Genomic DNA, 26,535 nt, shown 5'->3' with positions numbered 1-26,535 from the left:
TCTATTTCCTGTAATTTTGATTATTTTTGAGTATAATTATTTTACATTTTTATGATGCCTTTGGGGTATCATTACAAATATTTTTTAAGCAGTTAAACTTCAGAAAATAAGTAATAGCTTCTCTTAAGGAGAGGCTGTCAACCCCCATTCTGAATAAACAATCCCTTTTAAAAGCAATCGGGAGATTTATATCCCCTGTAACCATAGAAATTAATCTTGAGTTTAAACAAAATAGAGCAAAACATCATTTATTTAATGAAAATCAGAACATAGCTATTGCAAATGAGTCGAGTTTCTGGTTTTTGACTGCTCTGCACCCAGTCACAGGAGCTTACTTGACGGGCTGCTTCTCCCAGCTTAACCCCACTCACTTCACTGACCAGAAGCAACAGCCGGATTCCTGCGTGTTTTCATCCTGCTCAAGATGGGTGTTGATCAGTGGAAAAGAAAATCACTAAAGCAGCTGAAATGAAATGTAAGAAACATTTTAAAATCAAGAGAAACTCCTACAATATCATGAAGACTGCTGAATTTTTTTTTTAAATGAGTTTTCATGTAACAAAAGTTTAGAGAACATATAACCACAAACTGGAAATCACTTTATGTCAGCACAGCTCTGAAATTCCAGCATGGTCAAAAAAAGTCCCAAACAGACAAAAAAACACCCTGCTCACTATGGAATGGGAATATTTTACAAGATTGCATGAAATGCTGCAGCAATCTGCAGGCTCACAAACAGAATAATAATGGAGAAAGTCAAGGTTAAAATAATTAAATATTTATAGCTGAGTCAAGTAAGAGCTAAGGATCATTAGTATTAAAAAGAAAAAAAATACACTACACTGTTTGCAAGAGGTAATATAGATGTGCTTTACAATATAAAATCAGGGGAAAAAATAATGATAGTGCAAAGCCTAGAAAAGTTTTCCAAAAATCTACCACAGAAATCTACTTTAAAAATATCATTAGGAAAATATCAGAATATAGGAGAAAAAAACTAATTTCAACCTTATTTGGGACTAGAAAATTTACTATGCGCTAAAAGAGATGATTCCCTACTACACAATGAAGAGATATATAACTGAAAAGAGGAAAGAAAGAAAGAAAGAAAGAAAGAAAAATACGTGTTTTGAAAGCTTGAAGTTTCTGAAAGTGTAGTAGCTGCCCATAACAACACTGAAGTCATCAGAACCCCCTCTAGAAATCGCTTTCTAGCTTCCCAGTTTAAAAAGCAGATACCTCCTGCTTAAAGGTAATTTTTCCACGATGTAGAAAAAAAAGAAAGAAAAAGAGAATAACTTAGAACGTTTTCTTTGTCTGTGGCAAAGACAAGCTTTCCCAGAACGGCAATACTCCGTGCTCAAAGGTCCTCTAAAATAGGAGGAACACAAGTGAATACGAAAGAGCAACAGTTAGAGATGCTTTCATTTTAAAGAGCAGTATCTCATAACCAAAACATAAAATAATGAGATTTTCTATCCAAACACACGACTGGCTCTTCAATGCACCTAATAATCTAACCAGACTCCAATCTGCAGTGTTACTGGGTTCCTCCACACACCTTTGCCCGCAGATCCCCTGTAACACCTCATTTGCACAAAACTGGAATCTAGCTCTTAATTCACAGCCAGAAACCCAAGTATTACTCACAGCAGCTTTAACTTTTACTGTCAAGCAAACAAAAGGTAATGCAATGACACACTGCCAATATTTGAACAAGAGCTCCCTCCAAAATCTCACACAGAAATGCACGGCACTTTTCCTGGCAAAGTAACTTTTTCTCCTTGCACAGAAAGTAAACCACAAGTTTTCCTTGCCCTCCCTTCCCTTCCTCTTACACATTTATGCTCTCAGGAAAGATGTTCAGCCCTTCCAACTGCACCCATAACCTGATGACTCTTAACTTACCACATGTTCCCTTATGAGCACCTCGTAGTGCTCTGCAGAAGTCCTTCTTTCTCGAGCAGCTCTGCTCAGCAGCAAGGCCAGACACACGTCAAAGCTGCGCCCGCTGAGGCTCTGCGCTGTTGATGCTTCTCTTGCAAGACCAGCATTATTAGCCAGGAGAAGACCAACCTCTGAGCCGACTGGGGGGAGCTAAGCAACTGGGTAATGCAACATGAATATGCATTATCTTAAGCAATGCTAATGCGGGAGATAAAAGCTTTGCCCCTGCCTTTTTCTTCCCTGCTCTATAAGGTGAATGATCTAGGAGACTCAGCCAAACTCCAAGCTCATCAGGGGCATACAAAATCGTATGCTAGATATGCTAGATATAGCAAAAAGACCCAAAGAAATGAAGTATGAATGGCCATAGCAAACCAGCAACACGTTGCAAAATACGAACCTTCAGCGGCCCATTCCTGCCCCACTCACCTGTTTCTAAGCTGTCTCTTCTGGCAACGCATTATTCAGCTTGGTAAGCTCCATTTCTGTCTTTACCGAGCCTCCCAACTCACACAGCTCAGAGCTCACACTAGCAGGAAGCTGTTTAAGGTTATGGACCTTTAGAAAAGAACACATGCCAAGCACAGATAAGGGGAGAAAACTTCTTATTTCTTCCATTTATTTTTATTTCTATAAACCTCCAAAGCAAACAAACAAAAAGTAGACAAAAAATCCAAGAAAAAAATCTAATACAGAAATCTTAGTATAGAGGAACATGAAGAAGAAAGGGGCTGGCTGAAAGAAAAGCAAGCAACCAAGACACACCACCATCTTTACTGAGGTGCTGAATCTGAGGTTTTAGTCAATAATAATAATAATTGCAAAGAGGTGTCCAAGCAGAAAGGGCCATAGGCTACTACGTTATCCTCATGGCTACTAAAAAAAGAAACAGTCTTCATTCCGAAATCACTAAATGACTACAAATGCAACCAAGCCCCGTGCAGTGTGTTGTGGCCTGAGGAGGCCAGGTGGGGCACACACATATTGACAGGCACAGGCCGCAGGAGCTCAGCACCAAGCACACAGGCTGCGGGGGAGCTGGTCACCCCACGGCCACGCGGCTGCTCTTGCAACTCCCATAAATGAGGAGACCTTCGGAAGACACAAACTGCTAAAACTCATCATTGGTATTTTGCAATGCAGATGTTAATTTGCAACACAATTGGTTTAGATTTTACTTGAGGAGAGCTAGCAGAGGGGAAAAAAAACCAAAGCAAAAATACACAATCTCAGTTACTTTCCTCCCAGTTTTTAAGAATGTTCCTTATGAGCAACATCGCAGTTTTTAAACAGCAGCCTGTGGCAAAACCACATTTCATATTTCAAGAGCATGTTACAGCTTCCATAGAGGCCACAGTCTCCACAACTTCACGCTAGTCGACATATGACCACAGCTGTACTGTGCAGAGCAAGGAAAACCCACCGAATAACCAGAGCCAGAACACCGCAAGGAGCAGATACGTGCAAGCTGTGTAAGAGCTCCTGGGGGAGGCCGTAAGGGTTATGGAGAAGATTTTGGTAAGATTAAATGGCCAATGCATTTCATCTCACCTTGCCAATTTTTATGTAGTGAAAAAATGACAGAATGATACAGAAAAGCACTGGTAATAACTAGGTTGTGCAGGAGTTGTTACAGTCTGCATAGGTTTTGATATTTAATTGATGTCTAAGCAATATGCCCATGCATGGGTAAAATGTATTTTCATGAAGAGGAAAGCAAATATAACACAGCTCTTTATGGTAGATTTACCTTAGCAGCAAATTAAGATGAAATAAATTAATGAAATACATAATGCTGCAAATGAAAATTAAAAATATCAGAACTAATCAATGGGAAGAAAACTTAATACGAGCAGACTCATCAACACCAGGTATGATAAAGTCCTGCAAAGGTAAAGCTAGGGCAGATGGAAGGATGGATCATTAGTTTACTGTGGCATGCATGTAAAGGCAATACTGAAAATTGAAGGTAGCAAAGCAGGGGGAAGAACTGAAAGGACAATGGAAGAGATCAAAAAAATGCAGCAGAAGGGAATGGTCTGAGATTAAAAAAGCAAGGAAAAACAAAAAAGTGCAAGATGTATCTTGGCTAACAGTGCAAATGCAAGACACATGAAGAGCTAGCACCTGGAAGCACCCAAGAATGGGGATTGCCCCTTCAGGGCCATAAACCATAAATAAATAAATAAATAAATAAATAAATAAATAAATAAATAAATAAATAAATAAAACCACAATGGGAGGGAAGAAACAAAACCAATAAAGAAAATTACTAAGACATAAAATATTCTTCTTTAAGAAGAATCAGTAAGTGAAAATGTTAAAAATATCCCCCACAAAATGCTCCCTCTCAATTTGTGCAGGTGCCCACACTAGCAGAGAAAGGGCTCGCGTGACCCGAAGCCTTTGGCATCGCCTTTTACTGCCCAGCAGAGCAGCGGCAGAACCAAAGCACCCACCATTATCCTTCCTGCTCCCCACAAACACCCGCCGACGGGCAGCCAAGCCGTTCCAAGCGCCCTCGCCTCCAGTACAACGCCAATGGAAGAGCACATCCAGCTGCATCTTGCATGGACACGGAAAAAGCCCAGCTACCACAGTCATCTGAAGATATTATTCATTTTTTATTTGTCCTGAATGTTCTTCAGGCCATTTATAAGTGTTACAAACACTGTTTCTGCAATAAGCAGCTCCGGTGTTTGACAGGACTAGGGCAACAGTGAACACTGAAGAGAAAGATGGACAAAAATTATCAGAGGGAGAAAAGATAAGAAAAAAACAGGACAAAACACACACACACACACACATATGGCTTGTCTATATTGGAAATTATAACAATGTAACTTGGCTTTTAACAGTGTATACACACAGTATTACCTTGCCCCGTCCCTGACTATGAGGTCAAATCTAGTTTCTCACACTTAAACTTAAGGAATTTACATTTGACCAAATAAAAAAGCGTAACTTGAACAAAATGCATGTGGCTTTTTATTACTTAATTAGTAGCCATTATTAATGTGAAGAATGAGGCCAAAGAAAGTAAAAGTCAAAAAGCAAAACCATGAGACAGAGGTATGATGACAGCAAAAGACAAGTAAGGAAAAATAACTTACATAGTTTAAAGCTTTGCTTGGACAAACTGTCCTTTATTTCCTTTATATTTCTCTGGGGCAAATTAGACAGTAACAAAACAAGAAGGCTGCCTTCTGCTGCACAAAGAAAGCAAAACTACTGACTGGGTAATTGTGGGCAAGCAGCTGACACCTCCTGCAACTCCAATTTTCTTACAATTCAAATAAACAAGCAGCTCTCAGCTCTGATATGTGCTGGTAGGAATTCAGGAAACCAAGACAGTCCCAAAGAAATCAAATGCAACGAGAACAAAGAAAATACTCTGTTAGGATACAAAAATTGTTGAGGACAGACTGCAACAGAACAAAGTGTTATGACAAAATACAACAAACGGAGCCAGAAATCAAGGCACAAAACTAGAAAAATAAAGAGCTGGGAAAAATAAAGAAGATGGGAGAGAACGGGATGACTCCTTAAAAGACAGTATTTTCTACTAAAGTGCATGTCAGAGATTGCAGTTTACTCAATATTTCTTTTAGAATTTCTTTAGAAGTCAAAATGATACTATAGGAAAATAATTAAATATGTATTTCATATATTTACATGAGTGAAAGCAATTAAATGACGTGTCCTTGCCACCTAACTGTGAGATCTTGTATTCTTAGTTCCTACGCAGAGGGTGCCTATGCACTGAGGCACCATGACCAATACTTACACTTTAAAAATCCTCCTTTGCATCAACCTGTGAAAAACCTTACAAGTAAAAATACGATATTGACTGGTTTTCCCTCATATTCCTTACGCTTCCACTACGAATACATAAGGTCTGAAACACAAGGCAGAACACGTATTAGGCAGCGCTAATTGCACGCGATGACGTAGCTGAAATCCTGCACTTCACTGCAGCATGCACAACGGCAGCAAAAAGAAGGGGAAAAAAAAGAAGAAAAAGTGTGTGCTGAAGAGCAAAAGGTGCCACCAACCCTGACTTGGGACAAACAAAGAGCTGATAAAGATCACGAAAATATTTTGAGAGACACCATACACTACACTATAAAGAGGTTATTTTCTCAGTTTTACTGTAATGTAATTTTTTTTTTTTTGGTTAACTGTTATAGGAATTATTTTTTCACTAAAATAACAGGCCATTGCAGAAGCCTCGTAGGCCTTAAATGCAGGAACATTTAAGGGGGTAAAAGGGGTACTGCCACATCTTGGAATTAAGATTACCCAGACCAGAGTGGACACGGTGCAAAATCTGGATCCATCGTCGCAGGAAACTTGCAGCCTGCAAGACACTGCCCGAGTTTACTTTCAGAAGCTGCAGCAGGAGGTCTAGAAAGCTTTAGCTCCTGCAATACTCTCCTACACTGAAGTTTCATAAAATGAAATGAAGAGGTTCAGCATCATGATATATTTTTATTCAAACTGCTATGAAGCCGTAACAGTGTTACTTAAGCAAAAATACAAAAGCAGAAATTGATATTTAATGTTAAATGAATTTACTTTGAATTATGGAACCTGGTGATTACAGGGTTTGCCAGAATATCAGCGGGATGGTTTATAAGCCACTATGACAGGAAACAAAAAAAGTGCTGAGGAGCTTACAAGAATATTTTTGGTTTTGGGGGTTTTTTTGATTTTTCAAAAAACATATTTATCTTGCATGATAAACCCACTCATACAAATACGACTATACAATAGATTACAATGTTCACTATTAACAGCTAAAGGTCACCTCAGCTCCCAGCGTGGAGCTAAACAGGGAGAACACAGCAGGTTCTCCTGTGAACAGGATTTTGAGGAAGGGCTGGAAATGAAGTAGGGATTTCCTTACTTCTGGGTGTAGGACAAGCTTTTTTCCCCCCACAGTAACAGGCTAATACACCAAAACTGCTACCCATTTTCTCATCATACACTGTTAAAATTTTTTTGCTTTAAAGTTATGATTATGATCATCAGATATCTCTCTTATTATCAGACTGTTATCACGCATCCAGAAAACTACAGTACATCACAGAAGAAAAGTAACAGAGAACTTCTCTGTTTATAAAACCTAGGAACAAAACATATTCGGGATAATCACATGCAATCTCAGTTTTACAGATACGTAACATTTCATGCTAACATTTTACTCTGAAATATTACAAGGAAAGGTAATGAAACATCAAAAGCTTCTCACATCAAACTTATTACTCCCTGGAACAATATGTCACATTTGCTAAACATGCCTTGACTTGGAAGTCACCCTCAACGGCATCCTTACTAATTACAGCAACTACTACATAGCACGGACTACTATTGTGAATGGGTGAGTTAAATTAGATGCATCAATTACCAGAGTCTTTATTTGCCAGGGGACATAACTCCGGCAAAAGCATCTTGTACAATTGTTGTATGTTAAAAATACAGTCTGTCTGGGAGTTTATTCTACCCATAATCATTGCCCCTCTACTGCTAGCAAAGAAATAGGGAATGGGGAATAGGGAATAGTGCTGTTCTAGCAACAAAAGCCTTACATGGTAGAGCAGGTCCGTCGAGCTCAGCAGCCTTCCATGCAAACACTGCAGCTCTATTGCACAGAAGGCTCCTCAGGTTAAGGCTGCACACAAATTATCGTAGCAGGAACCAGCCCTTCATGTTAACAGAATTATGCATAACACGGTGATGAGAGCACAGCGTATTTCTCAGAGACAAGAATATTATAGTGTGGGTTGTATATTTTGTGGGCTTGTATATACACACAGAGCGCACGTAGCTGTGTATCTATTCTCTGACAAATGTGTGTGGCTCACATTTGCTCCAACTGAAATAAATAAATAAACTGGTAAAAAGAGTTTTTGACAGTTTCTAATCAGCATCAATTACCAGCAAAATTACAGCCTAGTAGGCTCAGGGTTCATTTTCCTAAAAGAGCAAAACCCACCACCACAGGTTTTTCCTTGCTTGCTTTTTTCTTAAATCTGTGCAAATACGTTGATGTGAGCAGGGACTATAAATTATATCATTTTCTTCAGACTCTCTCATAACTTGCAGTGATAACAAAGCTACAGAATCAGGACAGCTGATGGACCAAGTTTTTGCTGCATTTAAAGAGCTTTACCCAGGAAACACTTAGGCCTTGGTGTCATATTATTAACTTCACCAGGCTCAAAATGTAGCAGTAAACACTAGGTCAAGAATCAAGAACTTTAATGATTTGGCAACTAGGTAGCAAAATAAATCCTTTAAGAAATATCAAACAAAACTAAAAATAAAATTAGATATAAATTCAAGTTTTAGACTGTGGTCAATTGAGGTCTAGACAAAACCCTATGTTTGTTCACTGCCTAGTCTCCAGTCTGCTCCAAGTTTGAAAAGGTAATTGAACTCAGTCTGTAATTACTGGATTAGATACAGATGGGCTCTGTACATTTCAGGGGAGGAAAGAGCTGTTTGGATTCATTTTATGATTGCCTGTAAGGTCAAACTTTTCAAAATGTACTTTCATCTGTTAAATGGTTTCTCAAATTCCCAGGGGGATATCTTCAATAACTGATGTTTTAAGCAATTTGGGTCTATCAGATCCAGTCTTTGAATGTAATAAGCTGTCCATTTTCTAGAATTATAAATGTGCATGTAGGTTAATTACTACAACTCTTACATATTTTCAAAAATGTACTTTCTTGAAAAACTAAAAGTTTTATCCAAGTTTATTATATATAAATACACTTTTTTCACCTCAAAACAGTATCTTTGAAAAGTATGAGTAACTCACGTTATTAATGTTCTTACTCAATTCTATCTCATTTGTCAAAATTTATAAGAATTTGCTTTTACGACTCAGTATTTCTGGGTGCCTTCATCCTCGCTCTTGCTCACAAGACAAAATACGAAACAAACCATGGCATTAAACTTCTATTCTGTTGAGATGTGTTTTGGTGAAATCTTGTCATCAGTCAGACACCTGTGGCTACGCAGCCCATTCAGGGCAATCTGGGCTTCATCCCACGTCCTCCCCTACTTCTTTGGATGCCTCCTTAGCTGCAAGTTTAAACGTTCAGCAAAGATGACCCAGTCCTGCTTCCAGTTAAAGACTCTCAGAGCTATTGGAATAGGAGTTTAAAGTAGAATGAAGCCACTCCACCAGAGGCTCTATAACAGTTCATGCAGGAAATACGTATATGTATCTATATACACATTTTATTCTAAACAATTTCCTATCCAAAGGCTGAATTTGGACAAGAGCATCTTTGTGAGAAGATAAATCTGTGTCTCATCAGTGACGATGCCTCACTGGGATTATCCCCAGTCAAACCACTGTCTTTGCAGGATCAGACACCTGGCGAGTTGGTCCATCAGAGATTTAGCAATTAAGGACTGGTAATGAGGCCAACAGGCAGCATATTAATGAAATCCACCTCTGTCTCCAAGTTTGCCAAGGAAAGATGCTTTAGAGCATGGCAATTGAGCTCTCATGATTTCACATGATTAGTATTTTGTTTGCCATATTTCAAGTCTTCCCGGGCAGGGCCAAGTGCTGAAGTCAGAGCCAATTACCACAGAAGCTCTAGGAGAAAGATGCCTCTTAATGTAGCAGCAGACTCCCTGGGATATCCGCGCTGACACATTTTGCCCATCATCAGAAAACAGCCTAAAATCCTCCTTACCAGCCTCACTAAATACAGAAACTCACATCCTTACAACTTACCAGCCTCACTAAATACAGAAACTCTAATGATATATTTTAAAAACTGATTGGTACAAATCTTGTTCAGAATAGTTCAATCCATAAAAAGCCTGCAAAAGAATAATATTTTTCTCTGATAATTGCTCCAAAAAAAAAAAAAAAAAAAAAANAAAAAAAAAAAAAAAAACAGCAACAGCCATCATTTATAGCCAAATAAAAAATTGGTCCTTGGAGTACGCTAGTGACTCTTGTTAGCATCAAAAACAAGCAAGCAAATTTATTCAGAATTTAAATTCCATGCAATATGTGTATTTTATTCCTTCTGTAACTTTAACGGATGCTTTTATATGTATTTCTTTATAATGGGGAAATTATTCAGAATTACAATTTATATATAATACATATACTTAAAATAAGAAGCTATATATAAAATTAGGAGCTATATAAAAAGGACACATTTTATTCATCCATTCATTCAAAGTTTTAAAAAAACCTACTAAAGAAAATTATATTTAATATTTCAAGTGTTTTGTGTGAGCCCACAAACCACTCCAAGAACTACTGTAATTTTCCAGGACAGGGACAATAAATCACCCAACAATTTGGGTAAAGCCATGGTGGGACCACAGCTCCGTGCAATCCATACACTATAAAACAGAAATCTGCCAGTGTGATATTTATGCCAGGCCAACCAAATTCCTTCCTTCCTTCCCTCCTTCCCTTTCCTTTCCTTCCTTCTAACCTTGCCTCCCATATTGACTATCTCTTTGGTGCACTTCCTTGTATTTTCCGTACGCTCCTTGGCATATGAGGGCTCTCCTCAAAACAAAGACAGCATCTCAGCTCTCTTAAGCATCCCCCACCTAAACCCAGTGAGCTAAAGATCTTAGGAAGTGGTAATAGCATCACCAAGAGAAATGAAGCGCATTCTTACAACAAGCCAGTCTCATTTGCTTTGTGGTACCTCACAGTGTCTTCATGCAAATTAAAAAATATGCAAAACAAGGAAAGTAGATACCCAAAGCACACAGATGACACCCAGCTGGTATTCAGACTACAGCAAGGAAGGGGAATTATTTAATCATATAATGCCTTGCAAAAGCTAAAGTTTCCTTCATTCTTTTAAGAACAAATTCCTTTAGCCACCTTTATGCATTCATATATCCTCCAAAATCTGTAAAGAACAAATGAGAAGAAAACAAAAACACAAAAAGGAGGATGCTTACTTTGCAGTACCTTCTGTAGCAGATAACTAGATTAAGTGCCCCATTAAATTTAATACGGCTATTTTGTTTTAGAAATACTTCAACATATTGTTTCCCCCGAGTTCATTTGCTATTAAAAACAAAGGCCCAATACTCATACGTTCACATAGTCTAAGGTCAGACTGATCAGAGTCACAGGTCACCAGAGCAGTAGTCAGGGATTTGGAAAACCAGGATCCAATTCTGTGCTTTGCTATGGAGCGGTGTCCCACATGCAAAGAGGAATTCCTAAGGCAGCCCTGTGCGTTAACTCCTGCATTGCTTGTCCAGTTGAATACTTCCAGAATATTTGCACTTGATTTTGAGATTAAGGGACGGAGAATCCATCAAATCAGGCATCAATTAAATTATACCACAACAAATTCATAACACAGCATCTTGCTTTTCTATAAAAGTCTATGGACATGAATATTTTCTCTTATGATCACAGGCCCTAGCTCAACAGGATGAGCTTATGTTTCTCAATTGAAACTTTTCCAGACTCTTCTCTGAAAAAAAAAAAATTCTTTTGAAAAAGGCTGGCATCAGGATTAGGTGCTACAGCAGCATTAATATCGCTATATTCTTTTCCTTTACTTGGTAATCCCCTCTATGCTTTAATAAGCTTACATTTTAAAAGCATAAACTTCACTATTTTGATATTGACTCCTATGTGCAATATTTACTGTATGCCAAAGAGACCAAGTTATTCTCTATCATACCCACGACCAGGACCAAAAAAAAAAAAAAAAAAAATTCCTTATTATACATGTGAAAATAATATCAAGCCCAACAATCTTCACACAGATATAATAAATCTTTTATACAGTTGAATTAGCTGTGCTTCAGATTAAGTCTGCACACAGAAATGCTGTGCCTTGAACAACAGAAAATACAGGGCGCATCACATTATCCAGCTGAATCGACCTGAAGAAAAACATATAACAAAAATAACCAAAGGAGTCTTCATCAAAAAATTTGTAGCTGTTATTTGAAAAGGGGTATACAACTAAGTCCCAAGAGACTCCCAGGAGACTGTCCCAAGCGCACGCACATCTGTTTAATATTACAAGCCAACTGTCAACATTCTAAGTGAAGTTTTAATTTAATATTTTCTCTTTCTTGATGTTTTACCTTTAATCACTGCCTCGCGAGAGTATCGACTTTCTATTCGAAACTGTTAAATATAAAGAAATGTTATTGTAGCATGTTTATAAAATCATAGTTCGAGAACTTTGTATTTTTCTAAAGCCTGACCACAACTTAATTATCCACAGGACATTCCAAGCTCACAGTCACAAGCTCCAGTTCCCAGGCAATTTTCAGCAATATCTACTGTACAGGACAGACGGCCTCGCAGATACCGCACACGGCAACGTTTCCAAAAGCCAGCGTTAGCGCCTTTAGACATGGCTTTTATTTGCAATAAATATTTGCTTCACCGCTAATGATTAAATGGTTTTCATCACCATTAGATGTTTGCCTTGCACATGTCGGCCTGCTAGTATGGTTTATTTTTCATGTAAGTGAATTAGTTATGCAAAAGACAGATATAATATATAACATCCCTTGAGTTATACGTGTATTACTGAGCCTCCTGACACTTTATGCCTCTGCAGCTCACACGGCTGGGTTTCTTTTTCAGCAAAGTGCCAGGAAAAAAAACTCCTAAACATGAGTCAAAGGGAGAGCTCTGTCTAATATCTCTGTTTCAACAAGTTCCTGATCAACTCCCGAGTCTTCACATCGCTCTAATCAGCCCTCATCTCCTTCCGAGACCACGCGAGGTCTCCCAGCTCCTTGCCATGAGCCATATATGTGGGTGCTCCCAGGGCACCTGCTGCTACTACACACACAGAAAAAGCAAGAAATCCAGCACTAATTTACTTCTCATTTGCTAAAGACACCATATTTGACTTCTAGTTAGACTACTACTCTATATTAGAATTCCAATAATCCGATTAAAATGTCATTTCTTTCTTAGCAAGCCACAAAGCAAGAGCCTCTCTCTTATTTTCAACCAGACCAACAGACTCAAGACTTTCAGTACCAGTAGTGACCTCGTCCGGAAAGACGAATCCCTGACGACGCAGTCAGTTACACTCAGAAACAAAATCTTCAATTATGAATCAGTGAAACTACACCCACATTCAAAACTGCTTAAAAGTCAACCAAAAAAGAAAAAATTCAAGCAGGTAACTACTAATAATGATAAAGAGAAGCTGGGAAGGAACATTAAATAGATTTAACCGTATCTGTTTGATGGTTCATTTATTTTTATAAATATCAGAGAGCATCTGTGAGAACAGAGCAGGGTTCAGTGTGAACAGCTCCCGTGCCTCCGTGTGTCTGCGCTGCTCTCACCGCCCTCTGGCCCAGGGAAAGAGGCCGAGGCAGAAGGAAAGAAAAAAAAAGCACAAGATAAACGTAGTTTTAAGCTGTAGTTTGACAGCTACAAAGCAGCTTTTGGTGCAGGAGGGAAAAAAAAAGAAAAAAAAAAAAAAAGAACACTCCTTGCCACACTACCCTGCAGCTGGGAAAATGCCATTTTCAATAAAGTATCCACAATTTTAAATTCTAGGCAATTATATTCAACTGTAATATTTGACATTAAAGACCGCTCCCCCAAAATTGTTGCCAATAGTCCCTATCCCCAATTTTCACCCCTTAATTGTTTTAACTGCTAACGCTCCCATTTCAGACTTTAATGCTCTCCAGCCTGCAGAATATTTTCAGGAATAACGGTCAGAAGTTTCCAAGACACAGCATGCAATTATATGATCTTTTATTGAAAATTTATATCCTTTCATCTACAGGGAAGCTCCCAAAACATTAATCCGCTCACTATCAACATCACAGGGAAGTGGCTCAACACTGCAGCAGTAACTTGAGGACCCAAAACAGCCCAAATTAACACTAAAAATAAAACAGTCTCATACAACGCGCTGAAAGCAACAACTTGTTCCCAATTTCTGTGTGTAGTCTTAAAGTGTTTAAGCTTTGAAGCCTGTGTTACCCGAGATTAAGAGAGCTTAAACATTCTTTTTTTGCTGATGACAAAAGCATAAACCATAGCTAGTTTCCTAAATTACAGTATCTTCTGGTTTGTTCGTGTTTTAATGCATCACAGAGTTCAAAACAGTTAACAACAGTGATGATTCAGAAATTGTTAGCTAACTGTCACGGAGGGGAAAACTGAAGTCTGAGTCTGGATTTAATGGTAAATTCCATTTACCAATGGAATCAGTATTCCTCACACATCCTAAATGAAAAGAACATCCCCTCCACTCAATATAACTGGCAGGATACCCTATAAACACCGAAAATAATAATTGCACTATGCTAGGAAAAGTCATGGTAAGTTCTTCCGTGCGCCACCATCCACCAAGTTTGGCCCATTTGGAAGCAGGCGATGAGGAGAATGCGAAGCTCAGAGTTACTAACTTCCAGGGAAACATCCTTATTTGTGTCCTCATTGCTAGTATATGCAAAAATAAATCCCAACAGTATTTCTCCAAAGAACCACACTGACACCCCTTTGGGTCTGCCTAAATTTAAATTTATTTCTGTTCCATACATGAGATCATACTTAAAAAAACAAACAAAAAAAATCACTATAAACAAGGAGCCCAAGACTTCCCGCGTTATTTGTGTATCTCAAAGCAATAAGCTCTTCTTTCCCACAAACTTTGCTAAAGAACTCAGGGAAGCAGTAACCTAATCAACTATATTCACTAACACCAGAGCATTAAGTTTCATTCTTGCTTTTCCTTCTTCCACTTCTCCTTCTGCTCTCTCTTCTACTTTAGATGTATTCTATCATCTTCTATATTTTTTTTCTATTTTTCACTCTCACTTCTTTTTGCATCCATATTCCTATCCGCTTGTGTTCTCTTAATACTTGACTTTCCTCATGCTCAGCCTGCCCACTCTCTGCTGTGTTTCTACAACTCCATTTCGGGTCCCTGAGAACCTGCCACTCTTCCCCACTTGTCCTTCTTCAGATACCACACAAGCAGAACCAACATTTGAGAAAAGGAGGCCACCGCATAGGACAAACACCAGATTTCTTCTACGTCCACACGCTTCTCTAAAGCTTATCCTCACTTGGGATGAGGAGAGGGCGAAGGCAGAGGAGCTCTTGCCCTCCCAACCCAAACCGCAGCCGCCGGATACTTGTGGACTCCTTGGCTCTGCCTGAGCTCCAGCCAGTCAAACTGACAGAAATTACGTGCAGCTAAGGAAAACTGTCTCCCAAGCTAGCTTTCCATCCTGACATTCAACCCAGATCCTGAAAATAATTCCCATGGCTTAAAACAAACAATGGGGGAGGGACGGGAGCGGGTCAGAGGGGAGAGCTGAATTTGTGCAGACTTTTCTCAAGTTCCCAGAGCTGCGGAGGGTTCCTCACTCCTTCTCCAAGGTCAACCTATATCCTCACCACTGTCACTGATGGAAGCTCTGCTGAAATCAGAAGTATCACTTGGGGAACATTAGTGACTTGGCATTTAATCCTAGAGCATTAAACAAGGTCAGCTTTCCATTCCTTATTTGCTTATTTGCCTTCCATATCTCCAGTTAAATTTCTTCCCTAAGAATAATGAAGGAAATGAGAGGGAAAATAAATAAATAAATGGTCATAAAAGAAACACATTAATCATGATTTGCAAAGGGAAAGAGATAAATTTGCAACACTAGAAAGCACTACCCCACACTTGTCCATTTGAAAAACAAAATGCAATCCAGAATAATACACCCTGCTCAGGAACTGGGAAGGGAAATGTGTGCACGGGAGTGAAGCGCAAACTGCAGAACTTCCAGAAGAGTGACTCTCAGAACTGCATGAGAGAGGACCAGAACTAGGTCCAGCAAAGACAGCTATGGGCCAAGCGGATTGGAACTTACCTCTCATTAAAAGCAAAGTGAACTGAAAAATCACCACCCTTCCAAACTTTGGCATTTGATTGCTCATAAAATCTAGGAGTGGCTAAACCAAGAGCACTACATATTTCCCTTGCATCCAAGTACTGTCTTATGGGAGTTATTCTTACGTGATCATTGCAGTCAAAAACACCATGTAAGCTGATGTTAGTAAATCTATCTTTGATCATTTCCTTCGTAGCTCTGCCTAGCAGCATCTACTCAGTCACAACAGAGGTAGGTTATTGCATGACCATAGTCTTCAACTTACAGGCTGTGTTTTACCATGACTTTAACGTTTAACTACTTGGTAAGCAGTAGTAACTACTACTTACTTGTAACATCGAGAAGTTTTCAGGACTGGGTCTGGTAAACACACGCCCCATCCTATAGTCTATATATATATATGATATGCTCACTTCAATAACATTCTGAATTTTAGCTGGCATTCCCAACTGAAAAACACACTGCAGAAGATAACTAGAAGTTGATAGTGTTCTCCGATAAATACTGACGTGTTATTAAACATGCCTGTGTAATCAAAAAAAGCTGAGCAATTACATGCAGGCAACTAATACCGAAATTTGGGCTCCCCTGGCAGGAGAATGTAGTAGTTTTGAGTTTCATTTGGCAATCTCCCTCTCAAACTAAATTGAAATTAAATATTGATATAGCTGGGGTTGTCTACAAACATTTATCTGTGTGTTATTTGCTGTTTCAGGCGAGCTGACACCAGATTCTCTCCGCTGGTTTTAGTATTCCAGCTATTTCTTGGCCTTTTCAAAAACTTCAGTGTAATTCTATATGCTCTGCAACCATCAATCTGAAACGGGCTCAGAACAGACATGCAGTAATTAATTTCATATTCCAATAAAATGTCTAATACTTAGTATTTTATATACCTTTTGTTGTTAGTACAAAGGCACTAAGGACCCCTCACCATGACCTGTGACACAAGGTGGATGGAGGTATCACCTGCACCAACAGGGGAACGTTGAGGCTACCTGCTTCCCACCTAAGCTACCAACCCCAAAGAGCCAGGCAGGGAAAAGGCCTAGGGACTGGGGAAAGGCCTAGGGACTTCTAGAGAATTCCTTGAAATTGACATTTAATTAGCTAATTTTTTCAATTTTTGACTGGTAAATCTCCAGAAATATTCCAGCAGAAGTGTAGACCTGAGTTTTTCTATTTGTGCCTTGCACTGGCTTCTGACTATAATTTCCAACCACGTACATTACAAAATTATTGTGTCTAAATTTTGTTCTTGATTTGTCTTCAAATAATTTAAGATAGATCAAAAGGGTTCAGAAAGAGCATATGTTTAAAGTCATTCACCTTTAATCACACCTTGTCACTAACCATGCCATGCTACCCAAGGTGGTCCAACAACATCAGTTTGGGGGATCAGTCACCAGCTTTGGGATTTCCCACAGTTTTCTAGGCTGTATTACTGCAATGACAGGGGTGAATACTTAGCCACTGCAAATATTATATGCAGGACATTCTATCTCCTGTTCTCCTTCCCCCAAAAAATGTTTGGAAGTATGGGTCAAATGCTCTCTCTCTTCTAATAGGATAGCTTTTAATAGCAATGCTATTTGGAATTATCCTTTGGGCTGAGATCAGACAGTGAGAAACGAGCTGAACTTCTGCAGAAATGCACAAAAAGGCTGTTTTATTCAATGCGAATTAAAAAACAAGAAAAACATCATTACAACCAGATAACTGAAACCCGTCTGTAGCCACTGCAATGTAGTATGAAGTCAGGAGGCCCCAAAATTGGTTCAAAATTCATATTCAATGACATTTCTTCAAAATTCATATGCAATGTCAGTTGTTGTGGCTTTCACAAGAACTAGGAGGCAAGTCGTTATGTGGGTTTTTCCCTCCTCATTAAATATCTGTACAGAGCAGCCAAACATATTCGTGATGTGAATAGTGGCCTATCATACCATTTTCTTAATCAGTTAATCATCCTATAGAATTCATACACAGAAGTTATATGAATAGCAGATGTTGAAACCTCATGAATCTGGCGTCCTTATGTATTCAACAGCTTCAAACATACATATTTGATCATTCTGAAATTTTGTATTTAGAAATGTAGAAACATTTAACCTTTCAAATTTTCCATTCTCACGGATATGTTTTTGGATATATCTGGTATTACTTTTGAAGAATTTATGCTCTATCACATCATTTTTTTTAAGTTTTTCATAAAACTTGAAGCTTCAAAATACCTGCTTAATCTCCCTACAACAAAACAAACAAAAAAGCTCCATTCACAGTTATATACAAACCTATCATAAAGCTCCATCTGTCTTTATTAATTTGTCTTTACTTACATAAATAGGCTGTAGCATTCCCTCCTGCATTTCTGCAGCACATTTAGGAGACATCCATGTTAAATTGAAGATATTTCCAGAGAAGCATATGTTCAGGACAGATGATCTTCTAACAGCTCATACTTGCCATAAAAAGCATCAGGAAAGGCCTAAATACTATAATTTTCTAAGACTGTCCTAAAACACAAGTTAAAATTCCAAATACTTCCAAAATGTACAATCTTTTAAAATATCCTAAATGGTAGGTTTAAGACTATGGTAAAGGAGTCACCAAATGTCATATAAACTAGGTCTATGTTCCATCGGAGCTTGTATTTGCTGTTGAACACTTAGTTCCAGTCCAAAGATTTTAAGTACTTTTGCTCTCATCCTTACAGTCCTCAACTGCTTAGCAAAAAACTCTATTTTAGTTTGAATCTGATACTATACAAGGTAACCAGGAAAGCTGGCTAAAGAGTGCTGAGAAGCAAACCTCAGTGCCCTCACACAATGTATAACAATGGCTCAGAAAAAAGGCCATTCTGTTGATTTTGTGTTAGTTAACCTAAAAGCATGCATACATACAGACACCGTAAATTCTAAGAGCCTTCCATAAGTTACAAATATTGGCAAGCCCATTTCTTGCAAGGAATCCCACAGAAGCCAATTCTTATCATGGTCCTAGTCAGTATCTGAACAATGAACAGTAGAGCTCCCCAAAACATACATCACACACCACATGTACAGCTTATTCATCTTTTATTACACACTAGACAGCCCAGTGCTTGATGCATATACAGCTAATAGAGAAGAAAATAGTGAAAAGCTAATGCTGGGGGTAAATAAAAACCCTTTGAAAAGCTGGAGGCTGTAGCACAGTGCTCGGGGATGTAGAAGAGCAGTCACAGATGAACACTTCAGTCACAGCTCGATGACACCAGCAGCAGCCTCTGCAAGTCACATTTTGCCCAGTCTCTGGTTAACTTGGTTACATCCTCATGACACCACGCAGGTCTCAAGCACGCAAACCTCTGTTAATGCCCCCAGGCTGCAACAAGGCAGCAAATCTGACCATGAAACTATCAAGCTTCTCAAAATGCAAATGCTGAAGTATTTCTAAGAGTAAACAAAATATGAAAAGTAGGTAAGACATAACCTCTCCATTTGTACACAGGTTTTTCACACAGTGCTGATTCAAGTCAAGGTTCTTACGTTGCACATTCTTCCCACCTGACTCAGTTCCTACGTACATAGACTTAAAGTCTGACAGTATAAAACAGGACTTTATAACCACATTTTCCAGTGAAACTTCACCATAAAGACTGGGCAGATACAGAGCTGTCTTAAGCAAGATGCAAAACTAGAAAACAAAATTCCACTATTCCAACTTTGCCAGCTTTTGCTTCAATCTGCCTTCCTAAGTACCAATTAGATCTCAAATCTATTAACAAATAAATAAAAATGAGAAACAGAGTAAGCATTCCCCCAAACCTGGAGTCCTACTAAAACGCATACTCTTTGGGGGAAAAGCGGAAAGAACACATGCCATGTACGACAGATATAGCTACGTCACTTGTGACAGCAGCACCAAGCGTATTAATGCAGAGATACAAAACAAACAGGCTAAGGAAAAGCCGGTGCGACAGGCAGGCGGCCGGGCGCTCTGCGAGCCAGGACACCTCCTCTAGGCTGTCCCCATGTGGGGCAGAGCCGGCTCGTGTCCCTGCAGCAAGAGCAGAGCCAGACCTGGGCTCTCTGCAAACAGCTTCGTGGAACGTGCAAAGAGTGTCTGTGCAGAGACTGAGCGTGGGTGTTTCAACATCTCCATACTTGAGCGACAAGTGGAGATCTTCAACTATTACTCAATTGGCATTAAAAAAGCTCCAACTGTGTATAAATTACTCAAAGTCCCTCTTGTGACTGTGTGTGGATCCTGACAATCATCTTTAATTATCATAACAGTTTGATGTTTTCTTCATGTTAAAAATAAAACCAAAAAAAAGTAATCGTATGTATGGAGAAAATGATTTGTTGGATTTTTTGATGCTTTTAAAATTAGAAACATATTAAAGAATTAATGTGGGTATCAAAGATTACGCTTGCACATTAAATTGTTTAGTCTTGGCAGAAGCAGCTAAATGTTTAATATGAAGGATATACTAAAGTCTTTGAAGGAGGTTTACACACATTCATAATCAATGGAAGAAAGTTACCATTAATTTTACTACAAATTCTACCCTTCAACTGCAGTTTACATGTTTTACTTCCCCGTTAAAATCGGACCATTTTCAAAGATGCTTGGCAACAGATTTTTAACTTTGTCTTAATGTAGATGTAAATAGGAAAAAGGTAGGAAGAAAAGCACACAGATACAGCACAGGACTATATGCAGTGAGAGGAGGATGGAGGCGAGGGTGAAGAGAGCTTGAGGAAGATGAAGACAAAGGAGGAACCAGAAATGGGAGGCAGGTCAAGGGACTACTGGCTCCCTAGAAGAGGAGACAGATATAAAAGTGAGAGTGAGGAAGCAAGTACGGGTCCAGCTGAGGCTATAAATTATTTGGAATCCAGCCTATTTCTGTGATCAGAAACCTAGAAACGTGGAGATGGGACCAAAGTGCAGACACAGCCAGTACTGGACGCAACAGGGCAGAAAGTTAAAGCTTTGCAGGAAATGAACAGAAGTCCATGGCTGCAAGAGCATCTAGAATGAAATATGAAAATCCCAAATTTCTCACTTCCGCTGCCTTAGCAAATAGCTGCAAAACACTTTGGTAAAGCATCCACACACCGTCCAGCACAAAATCCATACAGGGTAACAACCTGTGTCCAGCATTGGCCCAAGAGCCAGTAATTCTGAACAGCAAATTTAAAAGTCTCAATTGTGTTAACCATAGATAAATGCCAATATGCTGCCATGTGACAGAATTTCAATCCTTTCAAAAAAAAAAAAAAAAAAGGAATTCTCATTCTCTCTTTCATACTCTCTCTCTCTTTCATACTCTCTCTCTCTTTCATACTCTCTCTCTCTCTCTCTCTCTCTCTCTCTCTCTCTCTCTTCTCTTTCACTCTCTCTCACACACACACACACGCTAATTGTGTTAAAAATTACAAAGGCTGCCTTGTTCCAGGGCAATACTGAAGAAGTCTGTTTGCTCTAAGGCTGAAGAATCTGGAATACCTAAATACCTGCTAAAATCAGGAGATGACAGAAAAAAAAGAAATATATATATATGTGTGTGTATATATATATATATATATATATATATATATATATCATCTGCAAGAATCTTGGATATAGCTTTGTGGACCAGTCTTACTCATGTAGATAGCCTCTTACTACAGAACTCAGAGTCAGCACAAGAGCAAGGCACTTAAATCATCTTTTAAAAGTAAGTTAATAATTATGTTTTCATTTAGCATACACTTGACATCCTTCCTTAAGCCTCAGAACAATCACCAAACTACTCAAAATGTTAAGCGCTATAGAACATTAATTTAAGTACCTTTTTTCCCTGAAAAAGTACATTTAAGACCTAAATTAAACATTAATCTCTGCCCTTGAAAACTGACCTATTCAGAACACAGCAAGTGACAGAAACAAGACTATCAATGCACTCTTGGGGCAGTCCTAAACCCACACGTGCCATCACAACATACTTTTGCCGCCATCCTCACATGCTCTTTCCTGAAAGCCTCTCCTCAGGGAATGCACTGGACAGACAGCTTCACTCACACCTAAACAAATGCACAGCACTCAAACCTGCTGCCAGGCCAAACTCTTCCCCTACTGTGCTTGCAGTGAGTGGAAGATGGTCTGCAACAAATTTACAGCACTGATGTGCACAACACAATTTTTTCCTTGTTCCTGGACACGTTCAGCTCTACAACTCCTTAACTCCGCGGTTTTCGCATTCTCAAAAGGCTGCGATGAGCTCTGCACACCGAGCAGAGACGGCCTCCCTGAGCACTACTGCACGCAGGGGAGCGCTGGGACAACAGGTCTACCCCGGGCAGGGGCAACACGTCTACCTTAGACAGGTGCTAGGGCAACACGTCTACCCCTGACGCCAGGGAGAAGCTGGGGCAACACGTCTACCCACGCCCCGGGGCAACACGTCTACCCACGCCCCGGGGCCAGCACGTCTACCCCGGGCGCCGCGTATCCCCGGCCAGGCACCTGCCGCCGGTTCCTCCGGCCCGTGTCGTCACACCCCTGTGGCCGGCGCGGCCTCGCAGGCGGCCGGCGGGGCCCCCCACTCACCAGGCCCCCCAACAGCCGCCCCCCCGGACGCCTGGGCCCCGCCGGGGTGAGAGAGGGAGGGCGCCGCGGCACTCACCACCTCTCGGGCCCGGCCGGAGAAGTCGCTCTTGGCGCGGGCGGCCCCGCCGCGCTTGAGCAGCTCATCCTTGGCGCTGTCACCGGCCGCCGCGACGCCCAGCGCCTTGTTGCGGGTCTTCACCGTCTTCACGCTGGCCTTGAAGAGCAGCGTGATGTCCACGGCCATGGCGCCCCCCTCCTCCTCCTCCTCCTGCCCCCGCCGCGCCGGTGCCTCTGCTCAGGCGTCCCCGCGCCACGCGGCCCGGCCCGCACGTTCCGCCCCGCGGCGCGGCCCCGCGCAGCCGCAGAAAACGAGAATTAAAAAAGGCACTTCCGCCCGACGGCGGTTTTCGGTTTTTTTCTGTCTTTTTTTTTTTTTTTTTTTTTTTTTTTTCATTTTACTCTTTCTCTGCCCGCGGAGCTCCGGGCAGTGACTCGCGTGGCAGACTCGTCCTGTGCCTCACTTGCCGTGTACAAAACACCCCGGGTATCAGTGAAAGGCTTCAGCAGCTGCATTTGCGAGGAGACTTGGCCAGGCAACCACGGCCCGTAAACACCCGACAGAGTCATTCCAAAGAGCTTGGAATTGCCACCCCCCTGCCGTGGTGGGTGTCAGCTGCAACACTGTGGGGCCTGCCCAGCACATGGAGGCTCCTTGGGAATACGGCTTCCCGCTGGGACATACATCACACCGGGGACTGCAGTTCACATGACTGCGTCTCAAGGAAGCCCTGTGAAATAACCTTCCCACTGCCGTTCCCAAAACCAAGTCCTTGTCACAGGGAGACAGGCCTTGGGAGGAGATGGTGCCACACAGAAGGGAAAAGCCCAGACCAAACACCCGCGGTGGCCGCGCGGGTGACGGCGACGCGTTGGGCAGACGCCGTCCGACGGCGCCTGACACCAGCAAAGCTCCTCTCCTCCTCCTCGGGCTCCCAGATCTGCCCTTTCCACAGCTGAGCACAGCTTAACGAGCCGCACTGGCTTGTCCCGTTCGCGCCCTACAAACGGGCTGTCATCCAGGATTAATTAGTACCCCGCTTTCATTCCAGTTCTCCTCAGTTCTAGCTGTACGTTAGTTACGTCGTGATCAGTCGTTCATGCTTTGTTGAAATGGATCTCTTCTAAACTGTGTTTTTATTGCAACATTGACATGTATTTCTGATTAAAAGAATATACAATTGAAGTCACTGTCCTCGGTGCTGGATTCACAATGAAAATATATTTAAGATAGCGACAAAATGGACAATTAAGGAAAGCAGACCTTTCATGCCAAGAATGACAGTAGTATTTGAGCTTATCTAGAGCCAAATGCCTTTGTATTTTTAAGATTAAGAAATACAGTATGGAGATACTTTAGGAAATTATGTACCTAATAAAACAAGGAATTTACATATAAATAAGATACTTTCAGATATATTTCCTGAAATAAACCTGAAATTTGCATCAGTAACTTTTTGTCAAAAGAAGTAAGAGGCCTAAAATAATATGGTCCTGGAAGCGTGAGTGGCAGAATTAACCTCGGTGGCTTTGTGCATATTTGGCTATATACCTCATTCCAATGTTCAATGAATTTAGCATTTATACTGAGTTGAAATATTCCCATTTATTTAAATGCATATTAGGTATGATTTTTTTTTTGATAGAATGTAGCTTTTTAACTTTAAGAATATAAAAGTCCTTCTGAAACGTTGATCTTTATCTTTTCTATTTTTTTACTGCTGCCTGACATAATATAGTTTGTTTATTTTCTAATGAAATTCAGGTACTTATAAATAATTAAAATACTGCATATGGTTTTCATTTAAAAAATCATTAAAGCAAAGTAAATTCTAACAAACAAAACATAATTTACCTCCCAACTTCACAAAGATTTATACACATGCATAGTTTTTGTGAATACTGTGAATATTCCCATTGAGATCAATGGAGCCACACATAGTTAAGAACACAATCCTTTTATCAGATGAGGACATTGGCTATAAATTCTTCAGGACAAATATTATGTCTTATTCTCTTTTTACTTATTTACTTGGGCTTTACATCCACAAACAGGAGTGTGCATGTGACCAGTAATTCCTGAAAAAAAACAGCCCTAAACAGTAACAGTAATATTATACTGTCTATTTTGAACATATAGAGGCTTAAAACCTTCACTCAAGCACAAAGAAGTAAAGAGAGATGCATTTTTTTAAGAAACACAGTATTAAAATTCTGTATAGCTGATCTCATCTATCAGAAATGGACTGAACAGTTAATACCTTTTAAAGGTATTAACTTAACTTTAAAGTTAAAATACCTTTTTAACCTGAAAGAAGATTGCTGAAGTGGTTTAACTCATTAGGTATATAATACCCAGGGCCTCTGCTGTAGAGATAAATAGATAGCTTTGAACATTACAACTACTTTAAAATCAGCTGCTGAGAACTGTTGCCCAGAAGTTTTATTTGAACTTGATCCTAGCTTCCTGTACACAGTGACTGCATCTACTCAGTAGCTATTTGCACTTTCACAGCCACCTTGTTTGGAGAGTTGAAAGCCAGCTTTGGAGCAGATAGGTTTCCATAGTACGTGCTGGTGCTTCCTGTAATTGCTGAAAGGACTAACCTTGAAATATAAGATTTTTAAGGCCGGAGTAAATTGCTAAAACACACACAAAGGACTACAGTCCCACCGTAAGTGTTGCAGGTAAATATGTTAAAATGCCTGTGCTGGGCAATTGGTTGTGCCTCAGCAGAAGCAGGTTGGGAAGAGACGAGGTGGGAGTTTGCAGGTACAGTGGCAAAATGCTTTGGGCAAGCCTACCAGTCAAAAGGAGGGCAAAGCTTTAGAGGGGTTATCAATCTACGTGTCCGTTAAGATGGCCTGATGGGGTTCATCTATGCTCAGAGACAGGTAACTCCAAGATTTAAGTTCCTTTTAGGTCAGAGGTACTAGATGTGCTCCTGCACTTCTTCACTTCCAATGCACCCCAGCTACTAAGGTCCTAATTTGTCCCTGATGATAGAAAACTATACCGAAAGCATTTTACATATTCTTTATTTTTTCTGGCATAAAAACAGTAACTTGCTTTATGTGATGACAATCTTAGCAACTGAAACAAATATCAAAAGGAAGGCAATTTGCTTACAGTGCACATTTTTAATCAAGACAAACCAAAAGGGGAGAAGCTGTATTTGATGATTGTTTAAACTTCTGAGCCAATAGCATGCATGCTGACTGGCTTAAATTCAAAGTAAACACGGCAAATTTTTGAATGTGTAAAGAAAACTTCTACAGTGTTTAAAAATAGGGCTGAAAAAAAAAAGTGTAGGTAGTTTACAGAGAAAGTATGTTCACTGTTTTCACCAAGTTCTGTGGAAAGAATGGGTCTGATCAGTGTGGTTCTTGCATTATCTGTGGTAACGAAGAGAGACTACTAGAAACTGGTGTGATTGACATTAACATCACAGTTCTGTCATTCCTTGTGAAACTAGATCATTAGTATTCACACCAAAAGTAAAAAAAAAAAAAAAAAAGCAACCTCTTATTTAAAATGCATTTTATTTTTAGTTTTTTTTTTTTTTTAGTATTTATGAGGTCTCACAATGTAAATTCTGAAAAAAAATAACTTGATGTTTGTATGGTTTAGAGACCTATTTAATTCTTTCACACATAACATATTAAATGATTGTATAACTCCTAGTGTGATTTAGCCTGTGCAAACTACACCATCAAAGGTGATGTGTATGTTTGTTCAATGTTGTTAAGTTAGGACTATGGAGACTTTAAAAAGCTGAGTTTTTTACACAGGAAAATTGTTTGGGAAACCAATTCTTCACCATGTGAATTGAAACACTGTCTCTGCTTTTGATCTGTTGTAAAAAGCATTTGAAATTCTAAGTGAGGAAAAAGCTGTATGTCTTCATAAAAAAAATCAAAAATCCTTATAGAAAATTTTGATAAAAAGATATTCAGTTATATGCTTAACCTATTCACCAAAATAAGCATTATTTTTCAGAGGAATGAACAATAGACTTCAGAGGGTCTTCAGTTCTC

General features: G+C 39.7%; 1 protein-coding gene across 1 annotated transcript in view; it reads right to left on the bottom strand.

Moving 5' to 3' along the window:
• STX18 (syntaxin 18) overlaps positions 1–22,684 on the bottom strand; it is a 62,815-nt gene extending 40,131 nt beyond the window's left edge. Inside the window, exon 1 of the mRNA XM_026034202.1 lies at positions 22,517–22,684. Coding sequence (XP_025889987.1) covers positions 22,517–22,684 — 168 coding nt within the window. The remainder of the gene's footprint in view (positions 1–22,516) is intronic.
• Between the last annotated feature and the right edge of the window lie 3,851 nt (positions 22,685–26,535).

This window comes from Nothoprocta perdicaria, unplaced genomic scaffold (assembly GCF_003342845.1).
Source record: "Nothoprocta perdicaria isolate Ctin4 unplaced genomic scaffold, notPer1 scaffold_14, whole genome shotgun sequence".
NCBI lineage: Eukaryota > Metazoa > Chordata > Aves > Tinamiformes > Tinamidae > Nothoprocta > Nothoprocta perdicaria.
Note: the sequence above shows the minus strand (reverse complement) of the source record. Positions and strands in the feature narration are given on the sequence as shown.